This window comes from Schistocerca piceifrons, chromosome 4 (genome assembly GCF_021461385.2).
Source record: "Schistocerca piceifrons isolate TAMUIC-IGC-003096 chromosome 4, iqSchPice1.1, whole genome shotgun sequence".
Taxonomy (NCBI): Eukaryota; Metazoa; Arthropoda; class Insecta; order Orthoptera; family Acrididae; genus Schistocerca; species Schistocerca piceifrons.
In genome coordinates this window covers 269,843,703-269,867,656 of record NC_060141.1, presented here as the reverse complement: position 1 = coordinate 269,867,656, position 23,954 = coordinate 269,843,703, and the positions used below count along the sequence as shown (strand labels likewise).

General features: G+C 35.4%; 1 protein-coding gene across 2 annotated transcripts in view; it reads right to left on the bottom strand.

Moving 5' to 3' along the window:
• Window positions 1-23,954, bottom strand: part of LOC124795188 (INO80 complex subunit D) — a 156,604-nt gene that overhangs the window by 92,192 nt on the left and 40,458 nt on the right. For both annotated transcript variants that reach the window (XM_047259090.1, XM_047259091.1), the window contains 3 exons: window positions 19,010-19,135; window positions 18,037-18,238; window positions 6,121-7,040 (listed from right to left, as the gene is read on the bottom strand). In XM_047259090.1, coding sequence (XP_047115046.1) covers window positions 6,121-7,040; window positions 18,037-18,089 — 973 coding nt within the window. In that variant the 5' untranslated portion in view covers window positions 18,090-18,238; window positions 19,010-19,135. The remainder of the gene's footprint in view (window positions 1-6,120; window positions 7,041-18,036; window positions 18,239-19,009; window positions 19,136-23,954) is intronic.

The window sequence follows — 23,954 nt, the reverse complement described above, 5'->3', positions numbered from 1 at the left end:
TCATGGAAAGTGGTACACTCATTCTTTGAAAAGAAGTAAAAAAAGTGTTAGTTGTTTGCATTTGAATACATCTGAAAACACAGTGTAGCATAGTTAACATTATACAGAGAAAATATGCTGTTTGCAATGAATGAACTTCCAAATTGTAGAAAAAGCAAGAAAAAATTTCTGGGGCAAAAGTTTCCTCCTATTCTCTCAAGAACTACACATTCCTAAAAGCTAAATTTTGCAGGTCCTACATAGAAACTAATGGAGTACAAACACCCAAAAGCATACCATTTTACTACTATTACTTTGGGATGGAATTCTGCCCAAACTGAATGTTTCTTGTTATGACCAAATTTCTTGACGAGACTGAGTACACCTGGTGCACTAAATGTTAAAGATGTGTACACACATACTATACAAACTAATAAACTAATGAATCAAGTATCAGAGATATAGTTTAACTATTCACGGAAAGACACAGCTTCTGATGTGATGAAGTGCTTATTGCAAAATTTTGACAGACATGACCAATGGGTCAACTACTGCATACTGAGAGCTAACATTTTGTGGAACTATCTATAACAAGAACATACAAAATTTGAACAGAACCTGATATAGTAAAGTGGGGATCATTAGACTTCTTGGTATGGAATGAGTTTATGTGTGTTATGGGATGAGCTAATATGAATTGGAAAATTACTTTATTCAGTAGAGGCGCCATAGTTCAATGCTCTCTTTTACTCAGTTGATGATTGTTATTACACTATGTAGGGTACTGTGAACCTAAAATATCACTGCCATGAGTCTAGTGTCCGCATACTTCAGTTAACTTCTTACGAAGAATTGTTAAAGGTCACTAATGTACTCAAGATAAATTTAGGGCAATTTTACTTTTGCCCAAACAAAGTTAAGTGAAATTCAATTCTGGCACCGACAGGAAAGGTAGACAGGAATAGACAAGAGATAATAATTAATATGTTTACATGCAGCCAACATCTGGAATAATGATGTACAATGTGACTCTTCAAGCTTTCCCAGAAGATGTGTTGTAAATAGTCTTCACGGGTTTGCGGCCGGATCACATTGTGCAATTTCCGCAATATTTCCTCGGAGCAAATGTCCAACATCTTCAGGTGGTTCAACCTTTCTGGTGGCTAGGTACGACTGGTCGTACCTAGCAAGGACGAACCATCTGAAGATGTCTGGCAGCTGCTCCAAGGAAATATTGTGGAATTTGCACAACGTAATCTGGCACCAAACCCATGAAGACTATTTACAATGATGAACAATGCTGAAAGGTAGTACATTTACTAAAAATGAAGTATATAAATCAGCAAATGTGACATTTCTGAGATACTCTGTTTTATGAAGGTGTGACAGGAAGTATTGTCCGATATTTAGAAATAAAGCATTTATTAATGGTAAAAAAGCATATCTGAATAATGGTGTATGGAAACATAGTATTCTGAGAACTTGTACCAAGAAAGGCAATAAACATAAAACTAAAACACACACATTTTTTTAAACTATGTATTCGTATTTGCTACTAGTCCGAATTAAAAATCATAAAAGATTGGATATGCAGTAGGATGTCAAGGAAATAATCTATTCTGGGGCACAAATATGCATTCAAATAGTATATACCAACGAATAATGAATTAAAATTTTTCTTCTATTCACCAAAGTAACTCGCGTGTTTGCTATGTTATAAGAATATCAGCTGATAAGGCAAAGTGGACAACTTACTGCTGATTATGAGAGCATTAGATTTCATAGTAACTGTGGCACGCATCAACACTTAGGAGAAGTTGGGGTAAGATTCCCTTCACCTTAGAGTATCTTCTTCCAACAATTCATCTATCGACTTTCTAACTAGTAAAGCAACACCTTCATTTGTCACACTACTTATGATGTAAATTTGAGAAATAGAATCACAAGACTATTCAAACTCTTAACACGATTTTCAGTGGTGTGGGATTAATCATTACCAGAAAGACAAATGACTATATCTTATAGTGCCAGAGCCTGTCCTAAGTGCCATAGGCTCTGCATTTTATCAATCTCTGTAAACTGGTACAGACTCTGCACAGAATCAATCAATGATTCCAATTGCTATTCAAAATAATGTTACATATGAAAGATGAACTAGTGGGTCTGAGATGGGGAGAGAGAGAAGAACTAGTGGGAGGGAGGGAGGGAGGGAAGGAGGGTATGTATCAGCACACCCTAGATATGAAATCTTTGCCACTCAAAGTTTTCTGGAATCACTGTGAGAATTTATACGAGTGTATCTTAAATGGTACGACAAAGAATTTTGTATCCTAACCTACCAAGAAACAATTTCAGTTTTATAGCAGATAACCTAGAAAAAGGTAATGTGGACTTAAATGCCTTTCAATAATAACTAAATTCTAATCCAATGATTGTCAATGTCATGGAGAATTTGTCATTTTATTCTTACACTCATCAAGCCAATCTAGATTACTTTCAGCCATCTGGTAGGAGAAATTTGGCGATTTCACCTTAAATCATACAGGTCAAGAGTGAATGTGTCACATCATTATTTCAAATCCTGCTGAAAAACAAATATATGTTGAAGTTCCACATGATACCTCTACTAAACTACAATATTCTGATTGTATGGCAATTTGTTCAAACGCTACAGATGCCTCTAAATCGGAGTATTTGTGAAAATGTTGTAACGAAAGGAAAAATTGTAATAAAGAAACCAAAAAGTGATACAGATCTGAATTTATTTTCAATAAATACTTCGTCCTCAATACTATGAGACATGATTAATACAAACATACTTTCGAGGTTGTTTTTTTTTAAATAATCCAAAAAAATTGTAATTTATTGCAAATTTCAAAATTATGTTTTGAAAATATGAATAGTTGAATGGTTACAGGATGTTAACTGTCTTGAGAAATAATGAAGTGGAAGGACTGCTGTCAACTACGACATTAAGGATTGGAAAAGGGCACAGGTCATCCCCATTTTCAAGAAGGGACGTCGAACAGATGTACAGAACTATAGACATATGTCTCTAATGTTGATCAGTTGTAGAATTTTGGAACAAGTATTATGTTAGAGTATAATGACTTTTCTGGAGACTAGAAATCTCTGTAGGAATCAGCATGGGTTTCGAAAAAGACGATCGTGTGAAACCCAGCTCGCGCATTCATTCATGAGACTCGGAGGGTCATAGACACGGGTTCCCAGGTAGATGCTGTGTTTCTTGACTTCTGCAAGGTGTTCGATACAGTTCCCCACAGTCGTTTAATGAACAGAGTAAGAGCATATGGACTATCAGACCAAGTGTGTGATTGGATTGAAGAGTTCCTAGATAACAGAATGCAGCATGGAGAGAAGTCTTCCGAAGTAAGAGTGATTTCAGGTGTGCCGCAGGGGAGTGTCATAGGACCATTGCTATTCACAATATACATCATAAACAACCTTGTGGATAACATCGGAAGTTCACTGAGGCTTTTTGCGGATGATGCTGTAGTATATCGAGAGGTTGTAACAATGGAAAATTGTGCTGAAATGCAGGAGGATCTGCAACAAATTGACACACGGTGCAGGGAATGGCAATTGAATCACATTGTTGACAAGTGTAACGTGCTGCGAATACATAGAAAGAAAGATCCTTTATCATTTAGCTACAATATAGCAGGTCAGCAACTGGAAGCAGTTAATCCTATAAATTATCTGGGAGTAGGCATTAGGAGTGATTTAAAATGTAATGATCATATAAAGTTGATCGTCGGTAAAGCAGATACCAGACTGAGATTCACTGGAAGAATCCTAAGGAAATGCAATCGGAAAACAAAGGAAGTAGGTTACAGTACACTTGTTCACCCACTGCTCGAATACTGCTCAGCAGTGTGGGATCCGTACCAGATAGGGTTGATAGAAGAGAGAAAGAAGATCCAATGGAGAGCAGCGCGCTTCGTTACAGGATCATTTAGTAATCACGAAAGCGTTACGGTGATGATAGATAAACTCCAGTGGAAGCTTCTGGAAGAGAGATGCTCAGTAGCTCGGTACGGGCTTTTGTTGAAGTTTCGAGAACATACCTTCACCGAGGAGACAAGCAGTATATTGCTCCCTCCTACGTATATCTCGCGAAGAGACCATGAGGATAAAATCAGAGAGATTAGAGCCCACACAGAGGCATACCAACAATCTTTCTTTCCACAAACAATACGAGACTGGAATAGAAGGGAGAATCAACAGAGGTACTCAAAGTACCCTCCGCCACACACCGTCAGGTGGCTTGCGGAGTATGGATGTGGATGTAGATGTAGATGTAGAATGCATGAAGTTCTTAAACTGTCAAAATATCTGTACATAAAGATGAGAGAATCTGAAATTTTTGGTTATTTAGAAATTTTCTCCAAAACCCCATTCTAAATCTTCTAAAAATTTCATAGTACATTAATTGGTCATTGTTCTTAGGGAATGTACAATCAAAGTAGACAATACTTACCTGTAAAAAAACATGAGAAATTTTTTAGGTAGACCTAGCTCTACTCGCACAGTCAAAAAAAAAAATCATGGGCACTTAAATATTTAAATTGATTGCTGATTTTAAGTAAACATCATGAAAACTGGTATTTCTGAATCAAAATAACATTATAAGTGAGTGGGAAAACAATTCATAGTTTTGTTCAAAAGACTTTTATAACGAAAATGAGATATAGAATATTTATAGCCCTTTTTCTTTTTATGGTATTATTCACACATTATTATTGTCTTCTGTCATGATTTTACTTCATGACTTTCCATGAATTAAAATTACCTACAATGTGGCAATCAACACTGCACTGTCGAACAGAGTTCATTTGTTTTTTGTTTTTTTTTTTTTTTTTTTTCACCTGCTTCTCATTGAACTTGTATAGCTAAGCTGAATTTGTACATGGACAAGGATGATCCAACAAGAGCAATACTTGGGAAATGGGAACTGCACACTGATCTTTTGATGATCGCCATTTGAAAGTATTAATAGGACCATGAGGTGTCATAAAGGAGACTGTTATATCTTGCATCTGTCCCTCCCACCACTGATTGTCATACACACAATAAATGAAGTGGTCCACTACAGAGTCTTCTAATGTATACTGTAGTCTCCGCATTTCACACACAGTACCAGACTGCATTTCGTGGAGAACCATTCTTACAATGTATATGCCATTCTGGGATGCAACCCAGTAGTGACTTGCTTCATAGCAGACCACTCTTCTCTCTTCTGTAAACGGAATTCCCTTCATGTACTTTCTGTGACTCAGCATCTCCGCTATATGGTGAATAGCAACTATCCTTTTCATACTATTCTTACACTCTATTCTGGATTTTCCATAATAATAATAATAATAATAATAATAATAAAAATACAAAAACAAGTAAACACAATTCCCAACCCATGAAATCTGAATATTGTTGGTGATTTGAGTTATTTTTAGTAGTTACAGTCTCTCCTCTGAAGTATAATGTGGCAGCATGGGTCCACTAGCATGTACCTGGTAAAATGGGGCAGCATTTGCAATTATTAGGTGCTCAGCCTGAACAAGTAGTAGCCTTCAAAAGTGGACAAAGAAGAAAAACAAGCTTTATACAATTCTGTGCATCAATGTCATAACTGTTGTAGTGAACTTTTTACAAAAACAATACCAAATTAATTATGTGTCAGTTCTTTAGTTGGCATTGGCTTGATAGGAGTTCAGTTTCTACATGTTGTTGGCAGTTACTGATAACTGAATGATCATGCAGAATATTAAAAGCCTATGGTAGTTTCTTGACTTTTTTTCTGAATGTAATGCTGAAACTTCAGAGTAGTACTAAGCTACAATTTCAAATTTGATGACAAAATAGCAGTTTTCATCCCTACAACTGAATATCCTGTGGAAATGATCACTTTTTCCTTAAAAGCTTACAAATAAAACGCCCATCACCAGGAAAGCATATTCCATATCGACATTAGAATTTAACTTATGTCTCTGTGACGCATTATCCTTTCTGAAGGGAGACAGCTCTCAAGCGTCACTCAGCTCCATAATTAAAGTACTACAACAAATAAACACAATTTATACTTACATTATCTAAGTGAATCACGTATAAATGAGTACTTACCTAAAGGAAACAAATCACAGTTATACTCTCTAATTTTTTCTTTTAAGTGCTGTATCCGCTGCAGTGATTCATGGCAAGAGACATCAAGTTTTCTCCTGCTTTTTCTAATTCTTTGTTGAGCAGGTGGAACAGCAACCCTGACCGAATGAACTGAAATTGGTATATACTGTTTTTGGCTGGCACTAGGTTTCTGATACTTGGGAGGAGAGGAAGACAGTGGAGGACTAGGAGGTTCCGTCTTCACAGCGACATCTGAATTAACACCCAGTAATTGTTCCTCCAGAAGGCTTCTTTCTTTAACAGGTTGCCAGCAGTTTTTGGGTGGTGACGGGCGTTTCCTTACAACGTTCTTCAATTCTGGACTAGGACTAGATGAATGGACTTTCTTATGTTTCCCTATCACTTTATTCTGAGCTATTTTTGCCTGCAACCTGTTCATGGTTTTTGAACTTTCGTCGTCTGACACTCTGTTGTCAAGCACAATTCTCCCAGAAATTGGCTGAAAGATGCTCTTAGACACAGCTGGTGACAACCTAGCCACATCAGTACCTTCAATTTTAATCATTTCACCAACAATGTTCTGCTCAGCAGGTTTGACATCGACTTCAGTACAATTAGGTTTTAACGATACACAGTTTTTTGTATACATATTGCTAGCATCTGCCTTCTGATACAATCGCAGAACTTGAGGCTCTGGTTCACTGAATGTGTAAGGGTCATCTGATTCAGTGTCACCGTCCTTGACACCTCCTGAATTTAATAATGCTTTCAATCTGTCTGAAAATTTCAACTTTCCATCTGAAGATGGTGAAGTGGGTGATGGTATATTGTCCTTATTAGGGATCATCTTGCCTTTTCTGATTTTATAATCTTTCTTTGGTGCCATACCAACAGCCACTTGTGTGTGGCCATTACAGAATCTGTAACACAAAATCAGTATTACTCTTTTTTGTAATTTTAAAGTGAAACATTGTTATAAGAATGATGAGGTATCATCTTTAGCTGTATAATTTTTGCTAATAGGTTCTGTCCCTTTAACCTTAAAGCAATTTTTCAATGGTATTATGTGTATACTTAGGTAAAGTGGTTTGAATGCGATACACTACAATTCACCATATAGCATAGATGCTGAGTTGCAGATAGCTAGTACAAAAAACTATCAAACAAAACTTTCAGCATCACAGGCCTTCATCGGAATAAAGTTTGTGTTTGAATGTTGTCTATTCTGATGAAGGCCTGTTTAGACTGAAAGCTCTGTCTGACAGTCTTTTTGTTGTGCCTATCTGCGACTCACCATCTTCGCTATATGGTGAGTCACAACTATCCTTTTTATAATATTGACATTATCCCATCCTAGATTTTCCACCATCTAATACACTAAAATTCATTATTTATTTATTTATTCTGTTACTAAAATCAACATGCCAGGAAGACAGAGGCATACTGACTGACAACTTTAACATATAATTTTAAGTATTTCACTGACCCTTTTCCCTTACTCCAAAAATCCAAGGGATTGCAAAATTTTGAAACTGTAGTGTGACCAAAATCTTCCAATCACATCACCATTCCGCACCACATAAATGAAATTCTTCATTAATTTTACTTACAGCACGGAAGTAACAATTACATCCTACTAGTGAACGTTATACATTCAATGTTACAAGCAATAACAACAGAATTCTTAATAAAATGATAATAAAGACCATCAAGCTTCTATTACAATTCAGGAAATTGCATTTCTTCCACTAAACATTACAACACCTCATTCTACATATGCCATTCTAACTGTATCATCACACAGCTACTGCATACTTCACGAATGCTGCACATATATAGAAATCCTCAATATAATAGTGGCAGTTTGCTTCACTCAGTTTAAAGCAGTTCAGTGAAATTGCCTACTCATGCTTCTTTAATGGATTGTAGTTTATTCCTCAGGAAAGTTCAAAACTGAGTTCAGAAGCACTCTTGAAAATTATTCTGATCTCACATGGAAACTTCATGCCGCTCATTTTACTATTATAATAATACTTATCACTAGCATTATGTTTTCTGATGTTTGGATTCCATGTACCGTCGCATTAACATTCAGTGCAGCATGTGTGCATGACAAGGAATAGCCTGTTAATAAGGTGGAAATGTTTCATAGGATCTGAAATGTTATCGAATTTGGTATACAATCTCCCACTGAATTAGATATGTAATTACATAAATAAAACGTCAAACAAGTCACATAACATGCCATATTCAATATATTTATAAATTAAATTTAATAAATAAATAAAAATAATGTATTTAAAATGCATATTATTTATATATTATTTACCTGTTAATTATTTATTTATTTTTATTATTTTATTGTTAATTATTTTATTATTTTTATTTATTATATAATTTATTTGGAAATTAAATTTAATAAATAAATAAATAAAAATTAATTAATTAAATTATACAGGCTCATCAGTAAAAACTGAAACAGTTTTCACCATGTATGTTTTATTATTTGTGCCAATAAAGAAAAAAATGTCAAAAAGGACAAAAACACAGTTATATGATGCAGGTTATGTTGCATTTTACCAAAATGTATAGACTCGTGACAGGTTGTGTCCTGCCTTGAAATCGTGATGTGAGCAATGATGTTTGAAATGTGTACAGGATGGATACAGTGTATACCCATGTAATAATAGTGTGCCAGAGATGCAGCAAGCTAATAAATCCACCCTCACAGTCAAGAAGGATGAAGGACTACTGAACTAAGCACGGGGGGGACTTGGGGAGGGCGTGGGGGGGGGGGGGGGGGGGGGAGGGGTTAGTTGCATGTCTTACTGCAGTCTGGTGAGCTTGTTCAGTTGGTTACTGTTTTCTGCTTACTGAGTGAAGGTTTTGTGTAGCTCTGTGTACATAAGAAATATTTAACACACAAATTCTGTTAGGAAGAAGTTCTGGCTGGATGTTACTGATCGAATTCTGAAAACTGGGAACACAATAAGAAAGGCAAAAAACATTCCATGTATACTACTTCACACATGGTAGACATTTATACTAAAGCAAAGTAAGTGGCATGGCACTTTTCTGCAAGATCTTAAGTTTTTAATTTCCAAGAGAACTTTGCTAATTTTATACATTCTACTTTCGCAAACATTTGAACCTACATACATGAAAACCCAGTGATCAAGGTCGAACAATTGCTGAACTGAACACACTAAGTTCGACATGAAAAGCCTGCACATCAGTCAGTCAAACACAGAAGTATGCGCTTGAGTACACAGGTTACGATACAGATTATGTGATTAAAAGTGAAAAATACGCAAAATCCTGAGAAATGGACTATCACACACAAAATAAAAATGGAGAGGAATGGGATAGGGGTGGGGAGAAAGAAAGAAAGAGTGAAGAAATGTTTATAAAGGCAGGCAGGTGTGTGTGTGTGTGTGTGTGTGTGTGTGTGTGTGCGTGTAGATGAGGAACAAGAAGAAGCAAATCATGAAAGTCAACACAGGTATAAGTTACAAATCAGACCCACAAAGGTGAAAGAGGATACACACAAACAATTTCACCAAGGGAGATATATGCTGAAATCACAGGGTGTCATCATCCCCATCATTATAATGATGCATCTGTCATGTGCAGCGAGTAGTCTGAGCATATAGACAGAAACACGGATTTGTCCAGACAGTTATTATGTGAGTAGAGGCCCTCTAGCTGGAATTTCTTTTAGTTTAACAGAACTCAGTAGAATAAGGAAACTCACACGAGGATACAGAGGAGCGAGACTCCGTCTGCTTCACAACAGTTTTATTACAAAATAAACAGACACAATGAGAACCAGGAGAAGTTATCACTCTGCAGTGGAGTCTGTGCTGACATGAAACATCTTGGTAGAGTAAAACTGTGTGCTGGATCAAAGCTCAAACTTTCAGCATTGAATATTGTGGGTAATGCCCTTTAAGTTAAGAGCAATGACCATGTAAGGTAATGTTCTAGTCCTTGTACTGCATACAGTTTTAATCTACCAGAAAATTAATAAGGATATTTGTTTGTGTGGGAAAAATATTTTTAAGCTACTACAAATGAGCTCCTCTCATCACAGTCAATCACCTTTATGTGAGTCCCCATGTGTATCCACACTGATGTATGCGGTAAACATTTTTTCCATTCAGTAAAGATACTCCCTGCAATTTACTTTTAGTTAAATTTATTTGAACATTTAATTTTAAAATTTGTATTGTATTTGCAAATTTTAAAAATTCTTTTTACTCTGTTGAAGTTGGTAGATGTAAATTTTTTCTTTATCTTGACAAATGCATTTTGTGTGTGTATGTGGGGGGGGGGGGGGGTGTTTTCATGCCTTCTAGCTTCTAGAACTTATTGTTTAGCCTCAGATCATTTCAAATATCCAAAAATTTTTGTCTTTCTGTGCATCATATTTCTTCTTGATGCCCGCGAATATAATGAAAATATTTCTCCCTGTCATATTAAAGTAGATATTAAGATGATTCGTTATTTGCATTTGATAAAGACACACATCTTATTCTTATAATAGTGATTCTATGATAATTCATTTGGTCACTCTTCTTTCGAGATGATGCTTGTTACGCTGAACAATACTTGCAATCTCGTTGTTGTGCTTGTATCAACACTCAAAATTATTGAATTTAATGGGTTATTTGCATATGGGTTTCCTGTTCACATGGCTTTCTTGCCACATGAAATGCTTATCATGCCTCAAAATATTTTCTAGATGAATTTGACTGGGTACAAATTATACCAGCAGAAAAATGCTCCTCTCTGAGCACAAAAAATGTGAGTATGTTCCCGTTTACATAAAAGACTGATTGAAAAGAGGGGTACCAGCTGCCTCACTCTACCTTCCTCCGCACTTTTAAAAATTTTCCCAAACATTTTAGCATACAAACATATTCACACTTTTTTGACGTGCAACTCACTTTAAGGGGAGCCGGAGGTGCCTATGCTGCCCATGTTAAAATCACTAAGTTCGAGGAACATTTATGAATAAACTACCAAATAGAAAATTTTGAATTTTTTTTTTACATATAGAGTGGTTTAGTATTGCAGATATGACAGAGGGATTTTGGAGCATCTTTTCTAGTTTCCTTCCATTTATTTTTTTTATTAATGACCCAAATTTTTTTACAAATAATTGCTTTATAATTAAAGTGAAATGAAACTACTGAACATATTGCCAAATGGCTGTGTTACAATGTAAGTTTGACCACTAGGAGTGCTGTATAAAAATTTCATCTCTCTAGCTTGAGTGGATTTTGAGAAAATGTTCCTCATATTCGAAAAATTCTAATTTACGGGAAATGGCTATCAAAGTTTCTCAATACATTCCTGCACTGTAGGATGGATTATCAGGGTCTTCTTCTTCATCCTCCAAAAGCTTCCTCTTCTGTCTTCTTTTCTGGCCTGTTGTTCCATCATACTTCATATGCCTTTCTCTTCTTTCTGCTCCTCTTATCCTTTCTCTGTCAATATTTCTTAGTGCTCGTACAGTGTTCACCCCAGCTGTAAATCCTAATGCCTTCAGAACTTCACACTTCACACTGTTTCCTTGGTTGTAGGTTGCTATTGCATCATAAATGCCAAAGTGCAGTGTTTTTATGCTTACAAACACCCTTTTAGGAATCACTTTCCAAATCAAATTGTTTACGCTCTCATTAGGATTCTGCGTCTTTCCGTATAGACATTTGTGTAACAATTCTGGCTGTGCTAAGTCATGAAAAATTGGTTTTATTGCATTTATCACAGCTGCTGGCAAACCATGTTTGTGATCATAGTCCTTTTTGCATTATATTTGCACCAGGAATCTTTTGGGCACAGGCTGTGTTGAGGGTATTCATTGGAAGAGGTAGTATGAAGGAACAATGCCCACACTGCTTTTCGCATGTCACTAACATTACTAGTATTTTGCCTTATAGATGTTCAATCACCTCATCAGTAAGCCTGCCTCTCCCTCCTATTGTCTTTCCATCACTGAGCTTACTTGAACCCGAAGTTTGTTTGAGCCTTCGAAGCCATGCACCCATACGCTTTTGCACATGCCCAATGCATTCCAACTTTTCAACTACAAATTCATTTCCATATGGTTTCAGTTCCTCTATAGCCTTGAAACCTTTGGAGTCACCATCCCCAAGGTAGTATTTGCTAGAAGATGTCACAGGGCTATGGCCGGCCATGTGTTGCTTAGCAGAAGAACGCACTGTTTCAGTAATTGTAGTGTCGCAACTTGGTATTAGTGTTAATTTTCTTTTCCCTACGTTCTTCCTCTTCTTATATACACGGTTACTAAAACATGGCATCGTAACCAGAACCACGCTTTACACAAGAAGTATAATACTACCAACAACAGGCGCAACACTGAATTAATTCGAAACGGTAAACAGCAAAGAGACGATGTTCCGCGCTCTTAGTGCTTCATTTGTCACAGAAAACAATGTTGCCAACCCTTGCACACTCGCTGTATGCATAACATAAGGCGCTGTATGCGTAAGAGGCCAAGAAAATCCCAAGCAGTTCACCAGGAAGTCACGAGAGGGTGTTGGATGCATTCAGCGGCCGCCCATTTCCTCTACAGGCGTGGGGGAAAATGGTAATAACTCCACTTCTAGGGCGAGTAGAACAATAATTCGAAGTTTACATTAAAGAGGAATGTTACAATTAATTTTCGGAGGAAAAAAAAAATCTTAATTTTTTGGATTTGACCACCTCCGGCTCCCCTTAAACTCCCAAAAGTTCCCACTCATTGTCATTATCTCTATATGTCTTTCTGCCATTGTTTCCTGTGTCATAGCCACAATCCCCTTTCTCCCTCTTGCTCTCTCTTACTGCTAGTATTGCATTCCTCTCTTACTTATTGCTGCTGTCTCTTCTCACTGTCACTATCTTTCTCTTCCTCACTGTCACTGCCATTTACTTTGCCTGTCATTTTTGGGAAAATTTTTATAGGAGCTGAGGAAGACACGACTAGGGAACTGGTACCCCCTTTCCAGTCAAAGTCTTTTAAACAAACAGGCACATATTCACATTTTTGTGCCCCGATGGGAGCCTTTTTCCACAGGTTCCTTCTTTTCCCTGTTAGAGCAGGGCATGCAACTCACATGAAGAGAACTGTATTGGTCAAAAAAATGTAGATAATTTACTCAGATGATATTGAAATAACACAAACCTAATTTTACACATCAGACTGGATTTTACATGTAGAAAAATTTTGCATGTGCTTCAGTACTACAACTGGTGTTCCCAGATGATAACAGAGGCACTTTACAGCACATTTCTCCATGCAACATCACTTTATAAACTAAGTTTTCACTGCAAACAGGATTTCACGTGGGTTCAAGTAGGATAAATTTGAAACTACGTATCTCCCAAACAGAACAAAGATAAGAAGAAAATTTTCAAGGTAATTCAAGATTGGGATCTTAGAAATACATTATAAAAATTAAAGCCATTTGCTGCGCATAGCTGTCTCGGAAACTGTGGCTAGGTTTTGGTCTGCTGGTGTCAGCAAAAATATAGTACAATCAATTTTTTTTTTTTTTTTTTTTTGGGTGGGGGGTAGTCTGAGGAACTACTCATACTCATTACCTAATGGCACTAAGTCCTATCAAACCCACTGTAGACCACAACAAATGTAAAAAGAACTAACAGATTTGCTTCATTTGCCTAAGCAGGAGGGAGTGTGTAATACTCATCCATTGACCCTTTACTGTAGGATTGTGACACTAAGACAATCTTTCTGTTGGGTATAAAAGTGGTCCTCAGACCAAGGGCTATCAAAACACTTGATTCTACATTTTTGTCACCCACAGAACCTGAGGTATGTGTAATAGAAAATCTTGTTTTTATGCATGGCATTTTGGAACATATTAGGGACAATGTTGTTGTATGCACACCGATTTAAGGTGCAAAAGTGTTACTTTTACAATTACTTCATAAAACCTACTATGTCACTCAATAGTAAAAATCAAGCAAGGCAGCACAAGTTCAGAATTAAATGCATGTGGAAGAAACTGAGGTACAGAGCACGCAAATATTATGGAAAGAGACATGGTGGTAATACTAACGATAAAATAAACGTGACCTACAGCAGCTTTCATTGAATTTAAAATTAATTCCAACCTTGGAGTATAATCTTCAGCATAATACAAGCAAGCAGAAAACACTTCTTTACAACCACTGGAAATCCATGTAGAGTACAACATGTGCAATGAGAGGAAGTAAATGATTATTTGCCATCATTCAATTACAATTGGAGGGAATAAAAAGAGTAATCCAAATACTAAGTACTGCCAATGTCTCCCACTCAAGTTAAAAATACCAAATAGTGTACACTAACATTTACATCCATATTGTTTTCTTCAACATTTAGAGTCCTTTCACTTACAGAAAGCATTAGTGTAAGTTTCATATGATTGTCTAAGGACTCAGATATCAAAACTTTGAGAGTTACATATAATCTCATGTGAAAAGTCAGAAGTAATATACAAAGTTGATAAAATTTGCATCTGAATATTCTAAGAAGAGGCTCAATGTCTTTTTTAGAAGTAACTTATCTTCACACATGAACTGCTTCTGCCAGTTAATAAGTAACTTGACCCATTCCAGATAACTGAAGGCTCTCTTTCATGATGGGACTTCAGGGAAACAATGCGTGAAGAATAAATGAAAGAATTATTGATATCATTGGACATACGATGTTCTCAGTATAGTCAGCACTATATTATCATTTATAATATGCTCTTCAGCACTGTTAATGTATTTATTGCACCTGCAAGAAATGAAGAGCTCAAGAAATCAACAACAGCAAATCACATGTTACTATTCTATGAATCCCAGGGAAGTGCTGTAATGGATTTGTTGTGCAAAAGGAATAAGCTCAAGTTGGTAATTACATCCATACACAACAGTACAATGTGTCTTCTCTCTCAACTAAACAACTAACAAAAGACCAAAATTTTATAACACGTGGACTTTTATTCACAAATATCTATAATATTTGATTTTTGACACATAGTTGGAATAGCCTTTCACCCCAGGAATCATTTAACGGTTTACATACAGTACATCTGAAATACAATGTCTTAATACAGAATGCACAATGTGCTGAGACAGTACTTCTTACCCTCTTTGCACCAAATAAAAACAAGATATGATTTTAGAATTAAAAAAAATGTAGAACATATCAATTAGAAATAACAGGTAAAAAGCTTATAGTTAATGTTGAACGTATTTTGTGCAAAACACTACCCCCTCTTCACGTTATGTTTTACAGGTAGAGCATTACAAAAGCAGATAGTGAAAAATAGTGAGGACTGGAAAAATAGAAAAAAATATTAAAAATGGGCAAATCTTCAGTGGGGGGGGGGGGGGGGGGGATGACTACCAAAAACTCAAGTTTGAATATGATGAGACAATGGTATGATCAACTGTGATGTCTCCACTCATGCCTGTTTTACAACTGACAAAGGGACAGTAAATATCTAGAGAAAAAGTACATAAAGATGAACTTTGCACACAAAACGCCAAAAGACACTTATTGTAGTGAAGTTGCAACTGTTGCAATTTCAGTGGCAACACCAACTTATAACACAAGAACAACTTTTTCTGTTTAATTGCAGATGTTTTTAAACATGAATATCACATTTTTATTTAATGGTCAACAGAACAGAAGAAGATTTCCCATTCTTCAACCATAAAAACTTCAATAATTACACCAAGTAAGAAAAAAATGCAAGGCTCTTCAAATTGTCTGAGGGCAATTTGACATCGCTTTTTGTTATCACGTTCACTCAGATTGTCTTTTTAAAAAATTTTCTACTAGAATGTAAATGCTAATGTTCAACCACATATTTACAATCTTAACAACATATTTTGAAACTTCAAGTTTACTCTCACATCTACATTTATTTCTCTAACTGCAAAGCAGTGATGTTTATAAAGACAGAGCACTGCCGATTTCTGACAATAACAGAAAAATATTTGCCACAGTCTTATGGAATGAACAAGTGTAATATCCACCCAAAATTATTTTAAAAAATAGAATGACGGGCCAAAATGATTTTTAAAAAATAGAGTGAAGGGTTTTAATCAGAATGTCAACCAGACTAAATTTGTCTCCTCTTGATTACGACGCTAGTATTTAAATGTTTTGTTACGTATCATTAGGTTCATTTCATAAACTGGCAGTCAAAACACCACTACCAATATTTAAAACTACTGGAAAGGTCCATTACCCATTCATTTTATTTTTCTTGGTGCAAAAACTTTTTTGATGAGATATAAATACCATACATTCTTATTACTCAGTACTGCAAATGGGAAACTGTATTAAAGAGGCAAAATATGAGTAGTTTATTTATTTATTTATTTATTTACTGTAATAGTGTTGCATTCACAAATTACGTATACAACAACTTCTATCGGATATAATAATAATTCAGTTGCTATACACACATGCAATGCAATACCAGCAAGGGCACAATGAAAATGCACAGCTTCAGTCAGTGAACAGGAGCAGAGAAATCATAACATGATTGGCAGAAGCAAAGGATTTTGGTCATTTTAAGAGTGTTTGCCAGAAGATGCATTCAATATACTCCAAAAAGTAAATTTGTCTCATGGGCTGCATGTTTTGATATATTTATGAAAATAAAACTGATTACTGAAAATGATTTAAAATTAACAACTGAAGATTTAACATTAAATCATTTTTCCTTGTTGTAAAATAGTTACAACAGTCTAAGAACTATTGTATCTATTATATCACACTAAAAATGGATTGCTTCAAGCAAACGTGATTACCTTGATCTCTGCCTCTTATCAAACGCACGAAAAAACAGAATTTTTTTCGAAAACACTCAAATTCCAAATTGATAGCATCCCTTGAAGGAACCTATCAATTCAGCTAAAGTGTTAAGCAAACATGTGATTTCCAGTTACAAAGAATCATGAAAGGACATAGTTATTTTCTTACAAATGTGTTAAGATCAAAAGTCGTGCAACACAAATAAATTGTAAGATGTTACTCCAGCTTAAACAAGCCACATGGATTTTCATTGAGTAATAAATGACAGAAAAGCTTCCAGAGTCACAAGTTATTGCTCTCAGACTAGACAAAGGAAGGGAGAGAAGAGAGATGGAAATTTTTTAAAGACATTTGTCAAATTTGAATTTTTGTAGTAGAATAATTATTTTAAACTTGCTGGGAATGCAGCAAGGCAGTATAATGGTTAACATCAAACACCTATTTTAAATCACCTGTAATTATGAAAGGTGAAGCAGCTCAGGAAAAGTTACCCAAAGTGTTAATGACAATATTACAGAAAGGATAGACTGCTACTCACCATAAAGTGGAGATGTTGAGTCACAGTCATCACCTCCACTACATGGTGAGTAGCAATCTACCCTTTTCATAATATTGCCATTCCATTCTGGATTTTCCACTGTTTGATTTAGCCCAAAGTGTTAGATTTGTAGGCAAAGAATATTTCTACCAAAATCAACTTCTTTCTTAAAAAGCTTCAATTATTAGGATTAGGAATTAAGTTATAGATGCAATATAATAAAGGAGAGCACTTTCTCTTCTTGCAACTTGTCCCCTTAATTATGAAACTGTTTGTGTTTTCAAAACTTTTGTCCTGTGATTAGGTTCCTGATGGCTCAGCTTGTATCTTGTAAGCTGAATGAAAGCACTTGACAACACTAAGAGTGGTACTGTAGATACTCAATAAATTTTCATGCAAAATAATAATAATAATAATAATAACACTAATTCAATTCCATTACATTCCAAATTCTAATACCAGAGAATTTTGCCCAAGTACATAGCAGGGAGATAAGTTTGTGACAAAGCCAAAAGAGTTTTAACAAATAAAACTGTTTTATGCATACCTTGCATTTCCTACTAACCCTAAACTGTACATTTCTGCATCATTTTGAAGCATTATTTACATTGCTGTCTAATACAAAATTTAGCTGTATGACTTCCCAAACAAGCCATTAACCTGCATACTACATTAGGTTCTTGAATCCTATTTATTTTAATGGTTGAAAGAAAAGTACTAAAATACTGGTGAATCATAAACTCCATTTTCTGCAACAAAAAGAGCATTTCACTCAAATTATAAAGAAAAAATTATTCAAATAAGGAGTTAAGAAAATAATAAAATTTTGGGAAATACACTAAAAACTAATCAAAAACAAAGAAAACAGTAATGAAGAATAAAAATGAACACCTCTTTTTTCTAAAACCTAAAAGACCACTTACAAATGGAACTAAAATTTGTTGTACAAAAGTCATTAGACCTTATACCAACTTCACTTAAATTAATTGCATGCTCTATTTGCACAGTATTGTAAGGCAGAAAATAGCTATATACAAGATGGAAGTACAAATAAAGAATCCAAACAAACACCACAAATACATGCAATTCAATGTATGGGTACTAGAAACCTAAAGTATAACACGGTTTCATTAATAGGCAAATTCAATGTAAAGAAAGAAAACTGAATATTTTTTGCTTCCAACTAATAGTTAACTAGTGTTAACTATTAGAGGGGTATACTAATCTCTGCATTGAAATGCTATCAGATGTGCATTTGTTGTGAAACAATCAATCAATCAGAGTGCTGAAAGTTTTGCAAAAAAACATTATTATTGGCATGAATGAATGACAAGTGTACACCCTGAAATTAAGACAAGAAAATGCAATTTTAATGTTTTCTAAGCAGACATCTTACATGTACACACAAATTTATACTTTACACAATGTAATATCACATGACAGATGTGGTACACACCAAACTGATTAAAACAACCAATGAAAAATTGCACATATAAAAAATGCAATGAAGTTTTCATTACCTTTTCTGCTTACGTGACGCTCAAAAAACTAGTTTCCAATAAACTCTGACACTACATTGATGCTGAATAAAATAAATGCAACTCCCAGTTAACGCTGCCATCTCTTCCCGAAATACAGAAATATCTCTGAAATAAACAGAAATACAGCACATTATGACATACTGAAATTAAATCATTTCAATTTTAAGAATGAGTATTTAACAAAAGTGTATAAAAAAACTTCATATACACACAGCACTTTCTGTAAGATAACTCATCCTAAATCAGACATAAAAATCCTCACCACTGCAAGATATATTTCAGTAATGTGTAAACAATAGACCTGTCTGCTATGTACTGAAGACTGCAGAAAACTGAAAACCGTGAAAACTGTCAAATTCTAGCTTTCAATCTTTTATTTGTAAAATGAAATTTTATTTCGCTTTTTCTACACATAAATGTAAATTTGTGAGCAAGCAGTATCATTATAATGAAACAATTTAAATAACATATTAACAAGAACACTGGGAAATAAAACACACACACACACACACACACACACACACACACACACACACACACACACTTAAAAATTTATTGAGGCACTCAACCCTACGGTTACAGCCTGCCTTGCAAAATTGTCAGTGACTACAGTTCAAATGTTTAAAGGTATGAGACAAGTTCAAATAAAATTCCACTCACAATCAATTGCACATTTGCACTCAGTCAGCCAGTCAACCAATCACCTTACTGAAAAAAAGCTCAACAGAGACGAGACTAAAACAGTAACAGAGTAAAGTGTGGCTGGATGAGCACTCACAAAAAATGAATAAACCAGCCACTATGACAGCATACCAAACTATCTTCCTAATTAACTTAGGAAATTGTTACACACAATTAAAAAAAAATTAACCTTATCTGACTCAGTAAGCTAAAATAGAGAGCAGATAAAAAGGTAAGCTAGTTGCTGCCCTCATCACATTTTCTTAAAACATGTCTCACAGAATTCACAACACGAAATACTGCACAAGGGTGCCCTATTGAGCTGTAGGACTCCTTACTTCATAGGCCAGTTGATAGACCGGGGATGATTCAGTGCTTCATTTCACATCTGTGGCTGGAAGATACAATGCTGAGGTCAGATGAATTGTTGGTTGCCTTCATCAACTGTGGTTTTGTTATTAGTCACTTACATGACTCTGTGCTTCAACAGTGGCATCGTGGCATATGGAGGGCTTTACATTGTGCCACATCACGTAGCAAACAGACCTCCTAGGCTACTGCAACTATCACTTGTTTTTGATTTTATTTCCCATGGGGGCTGTTATCCAGCAGAATATTAACTCCTTCCTAGATGTTGCACGTGAATGAGTTCATCCTAGATAGACTGAACAAACCTCTTGATGGAGCATGTGTTGTGTGACTTTCATTGCAGTCTGGGAGTTTGAACAGAGGAAAAAATTCATAACTGAAATGCTATTATCTGCCCCATGTCCTCAAGATCACAGCACCCCTGCATCACAATAGACAAATTCATTTTGTAAGCAAACAAGCCTATAATGTTACTCTGCTCAGATACATAAATCTAGACTGGTACATTGCTGCAGTCCTGATTTAAAATATTATAAAATAACATTTTAAAACCATAAACTGGAACACAATTTCTCTTGCGCTTAGTTCAACTAAAAATCATTTTGAGTCTCACTAGCAACTGGGACTGATTACTTACTAGCAGTAGGTAAGAACTAGTGTTTGGATTACAGTTAGTGGCACTGTCACATTTATAATATTTATTTTTCCTCCAGTAGTTTGAAGTGTGGCTCATGGTCAAGCGATACATAATCAAGATAAATAATGATACACAGCTGACTTTACGCCAGTCACATGAGTAGTGTGTATACAAACTTCACAGCTTGTGTATGTTGTAGCACATAAAATATAAATACAGCACTGGCATTTTGTAGCCGGTCTGGGTCCCTTGTTCTTCCTCAAAGGACTGCATTTGATTTAAGCACATACCTTCTGTCTAATTACAGAGGTTTTCACAGTGATTTCTGTTTTTATTAAGTTATTTTTTTGTTTGTATGTCAAGATTTTGTTGTATGAAAAATTGTTTTCTTATTGACCTCTTGGAGAATTTGGTTCTGGAGTTGGGTGGCTTGTTTTCTACATTTCATATGAAATTGTGGTGTGATGTTTAACTTTATTAGCGAATTCTTTTGACTTGGACTCAAAAACATAAGGGATTTTTATTAAATGTAAAGGATGTGTACATTTCTGTTCAACTGGTAAAGAGTGGCTTTTGCAGCAATTCTTACAAATCTATTTTGGAGTCACTAAATTTCATTGCTACAAGTATCAGAGGCTACAGACCAAATGTCAAGAGTCATATGTAACTGCTAGCAGGCCAAAGATGAAATTATTTTTGATTACTTTTTGCTGAATAACAGCTTCTGAATCTCGTGGTTGTTTGGGCAAGCAATCCATATCTGACCTATCATATACAGTTTTGTCACAATGTGATTTAATTATACACTAGAAAAACAAAGTTTTACTGGAGTATAAATATGATATCACCTATTTATTAACAGGAAATGTGTGTGCACTGGCTTAAACTTTGTTTCTCTCTTCTTCTTAAAGTATCTAAATCAGCTTTTTCTCAGATGCACTGTCCACTATACATCTCTGAGAGGTGAGAACCAGTAGTGCCCGTCATATTCGTATACAGCGGGTTTCATACCATCCCTCCACAATTTTGATACATTGCCGAAAGTGCTCGCCATGTTCCTCATTAATATCACAAATTGTCAGGGAAAAGAATCAAGGTGATTGCTCAAAAAGTGAATTTTGATGCTCATCTAATACACAACTCAAATTATTGAAGTTTTCCACAGGATGCTGGCTAAACTAAAAATATGCCTTTTCTATGCCTAAGAATTTAGTAATAATCTCCTCAAATGATACCCACACCTCCTTTTCACGGACAGTAATTTCTGACTCAAAGTTTTGAACTAAACATTTTTCAGATGTCAGGATCAACTAATACTTTTTCTTTCAATTTAACTTTTGCAGAGATAATTGAAACATTGGCTGAAGTTTTCAGAAATTGTTTCATCTGGTCCATCATGGCAAGATATTTTGTTTTATTTATTACTTTGTTTTTCATTTTTTACAAAATTTCTGCCCAAAGAGAAGAAGTGGCACAGAGTTTTCCATTATAGATATAATGTGTACTAACCACTGTCATCAAAATTTCCACTTCATACTATTATTAACTGAAGCAGCATGTTGTGGTCTTCGGTCAAAAGAATGATTTGATGCAATTGCCAGTAAACTATGCCAGTCTCATCATCTGTCTAACTACTGCAACCTCCATCCTCTTGAACACCTGCTTATCATAGTGAAGCGCTGATGTCCCTCTACATTTTTACACATCACACTCTCCTCCATTGTCAAATTAATTATTCACTGATGCGTGAAAATTTGTCCTATTGACTGATCCCTTCTATTAGTCAACCTGTGCCAAAAATTCGTTTTCTTTTCAATTCAGTCCAGTAACTCTTCATTAGTTTTCCAATTTACCCGTCAAGTTGTCAGCACTCTTTTATAGCACCACATTTCAAAATCTTCTATTCTCTTCTTGTCTGAATTGTTTATCATTGACATTTCACTCCCATACAAGGCTACACTCCATGCAAATATTGAATCTTAAATTTATATACAATGTTAACATATTTCTCTTGTTTTTGAGACGATTTTCTCAGTACTGCCCATCGGCTTTATATCCTCTCTACTTTGGACATTGATATTTTGCTGTCAAATAGTGTAATGATTTACTATTTTCTATTTTTTGGTTTTCATTCGCAAATCTAGTTGCCTCAGCATTACCTGCTTTAATTTGACTGTATCTCATTGCCACTGACTTGTTGATATTTATTTTAAAACCTTTCTGCAACATACTACTCGTTCTATTTAACTGCTCTTTCGAATCGTTTGCACCTCTGACAGAATTACAACTTCACCCACAAACAACAAAGATACTTTCTATTCTCCCTGAACTTTAATTACCTTTACAAATTTCTCTTTTTTCACCTTTATTGCTTACTCAACATACAGACTGAACAACATGGTGGATGCAACCAACACCTCTTTCACATCCTTAGATTCTCATTACTGCAGCCTGGTTTCAATACAAGCTACAGATAACTTTTATGCTCCCTGACCTATGCCGTGCTAGCTTCAGAATTTCTAAGAAAATCTTCCAGTCAACATTGTCCAAATCTTTCTCTAAATCTACAAATGCTATAAATGCAGGTTTGACTCTGAAACTGTAGCACCAGTATTCTTTCTCGTGATCCAACATTTCTCAGGACACAAACCAATCTGATGATCACAGATTTCAGCTTCTACCAATCTCAAAACGTTTTCTTTTCTTAGCAGCTTCACAGACTTTCATTTCAATTTAATTTTTTAAACTTCTGCACTCCCTTTTGCCCACTCCATTTACTGTGGATTTATATTTTCTACTTTTGACAATTAAATTCAGTATCTCATGTGTTATCCAATAATTTAAACTGGCCCTTGTCTTTCAAACTATAGTCATTTTCTACCCTCACTATTTTCTCTCTCAAACCTACTAATCATTACTCTTCTATTGTTTACTTTTCACCTGTTTTGGCCAATCACAGCGTAATGCTCCCTTTGACACACTCAACAACTATTGTTCTTTCACAACCTCAATTGCTCAGCTTTCTGAAAAGTGGTTACTTGTCATCTGTCAACCATAACCAATAACTTAGGGTCAAGAGACCATGTTAGCCTCTGTAAATGTGATTTAGTTTTAAACCTGGTTTAGAAATCTCTGTCTTACCATTATATGATCTGCATGAAACCTTCTGGTGCCTCCAAGCCTCTTCCATATATTTAACCTTATGCAAAATATTTGCAATGATTAAACTGTGCTGTG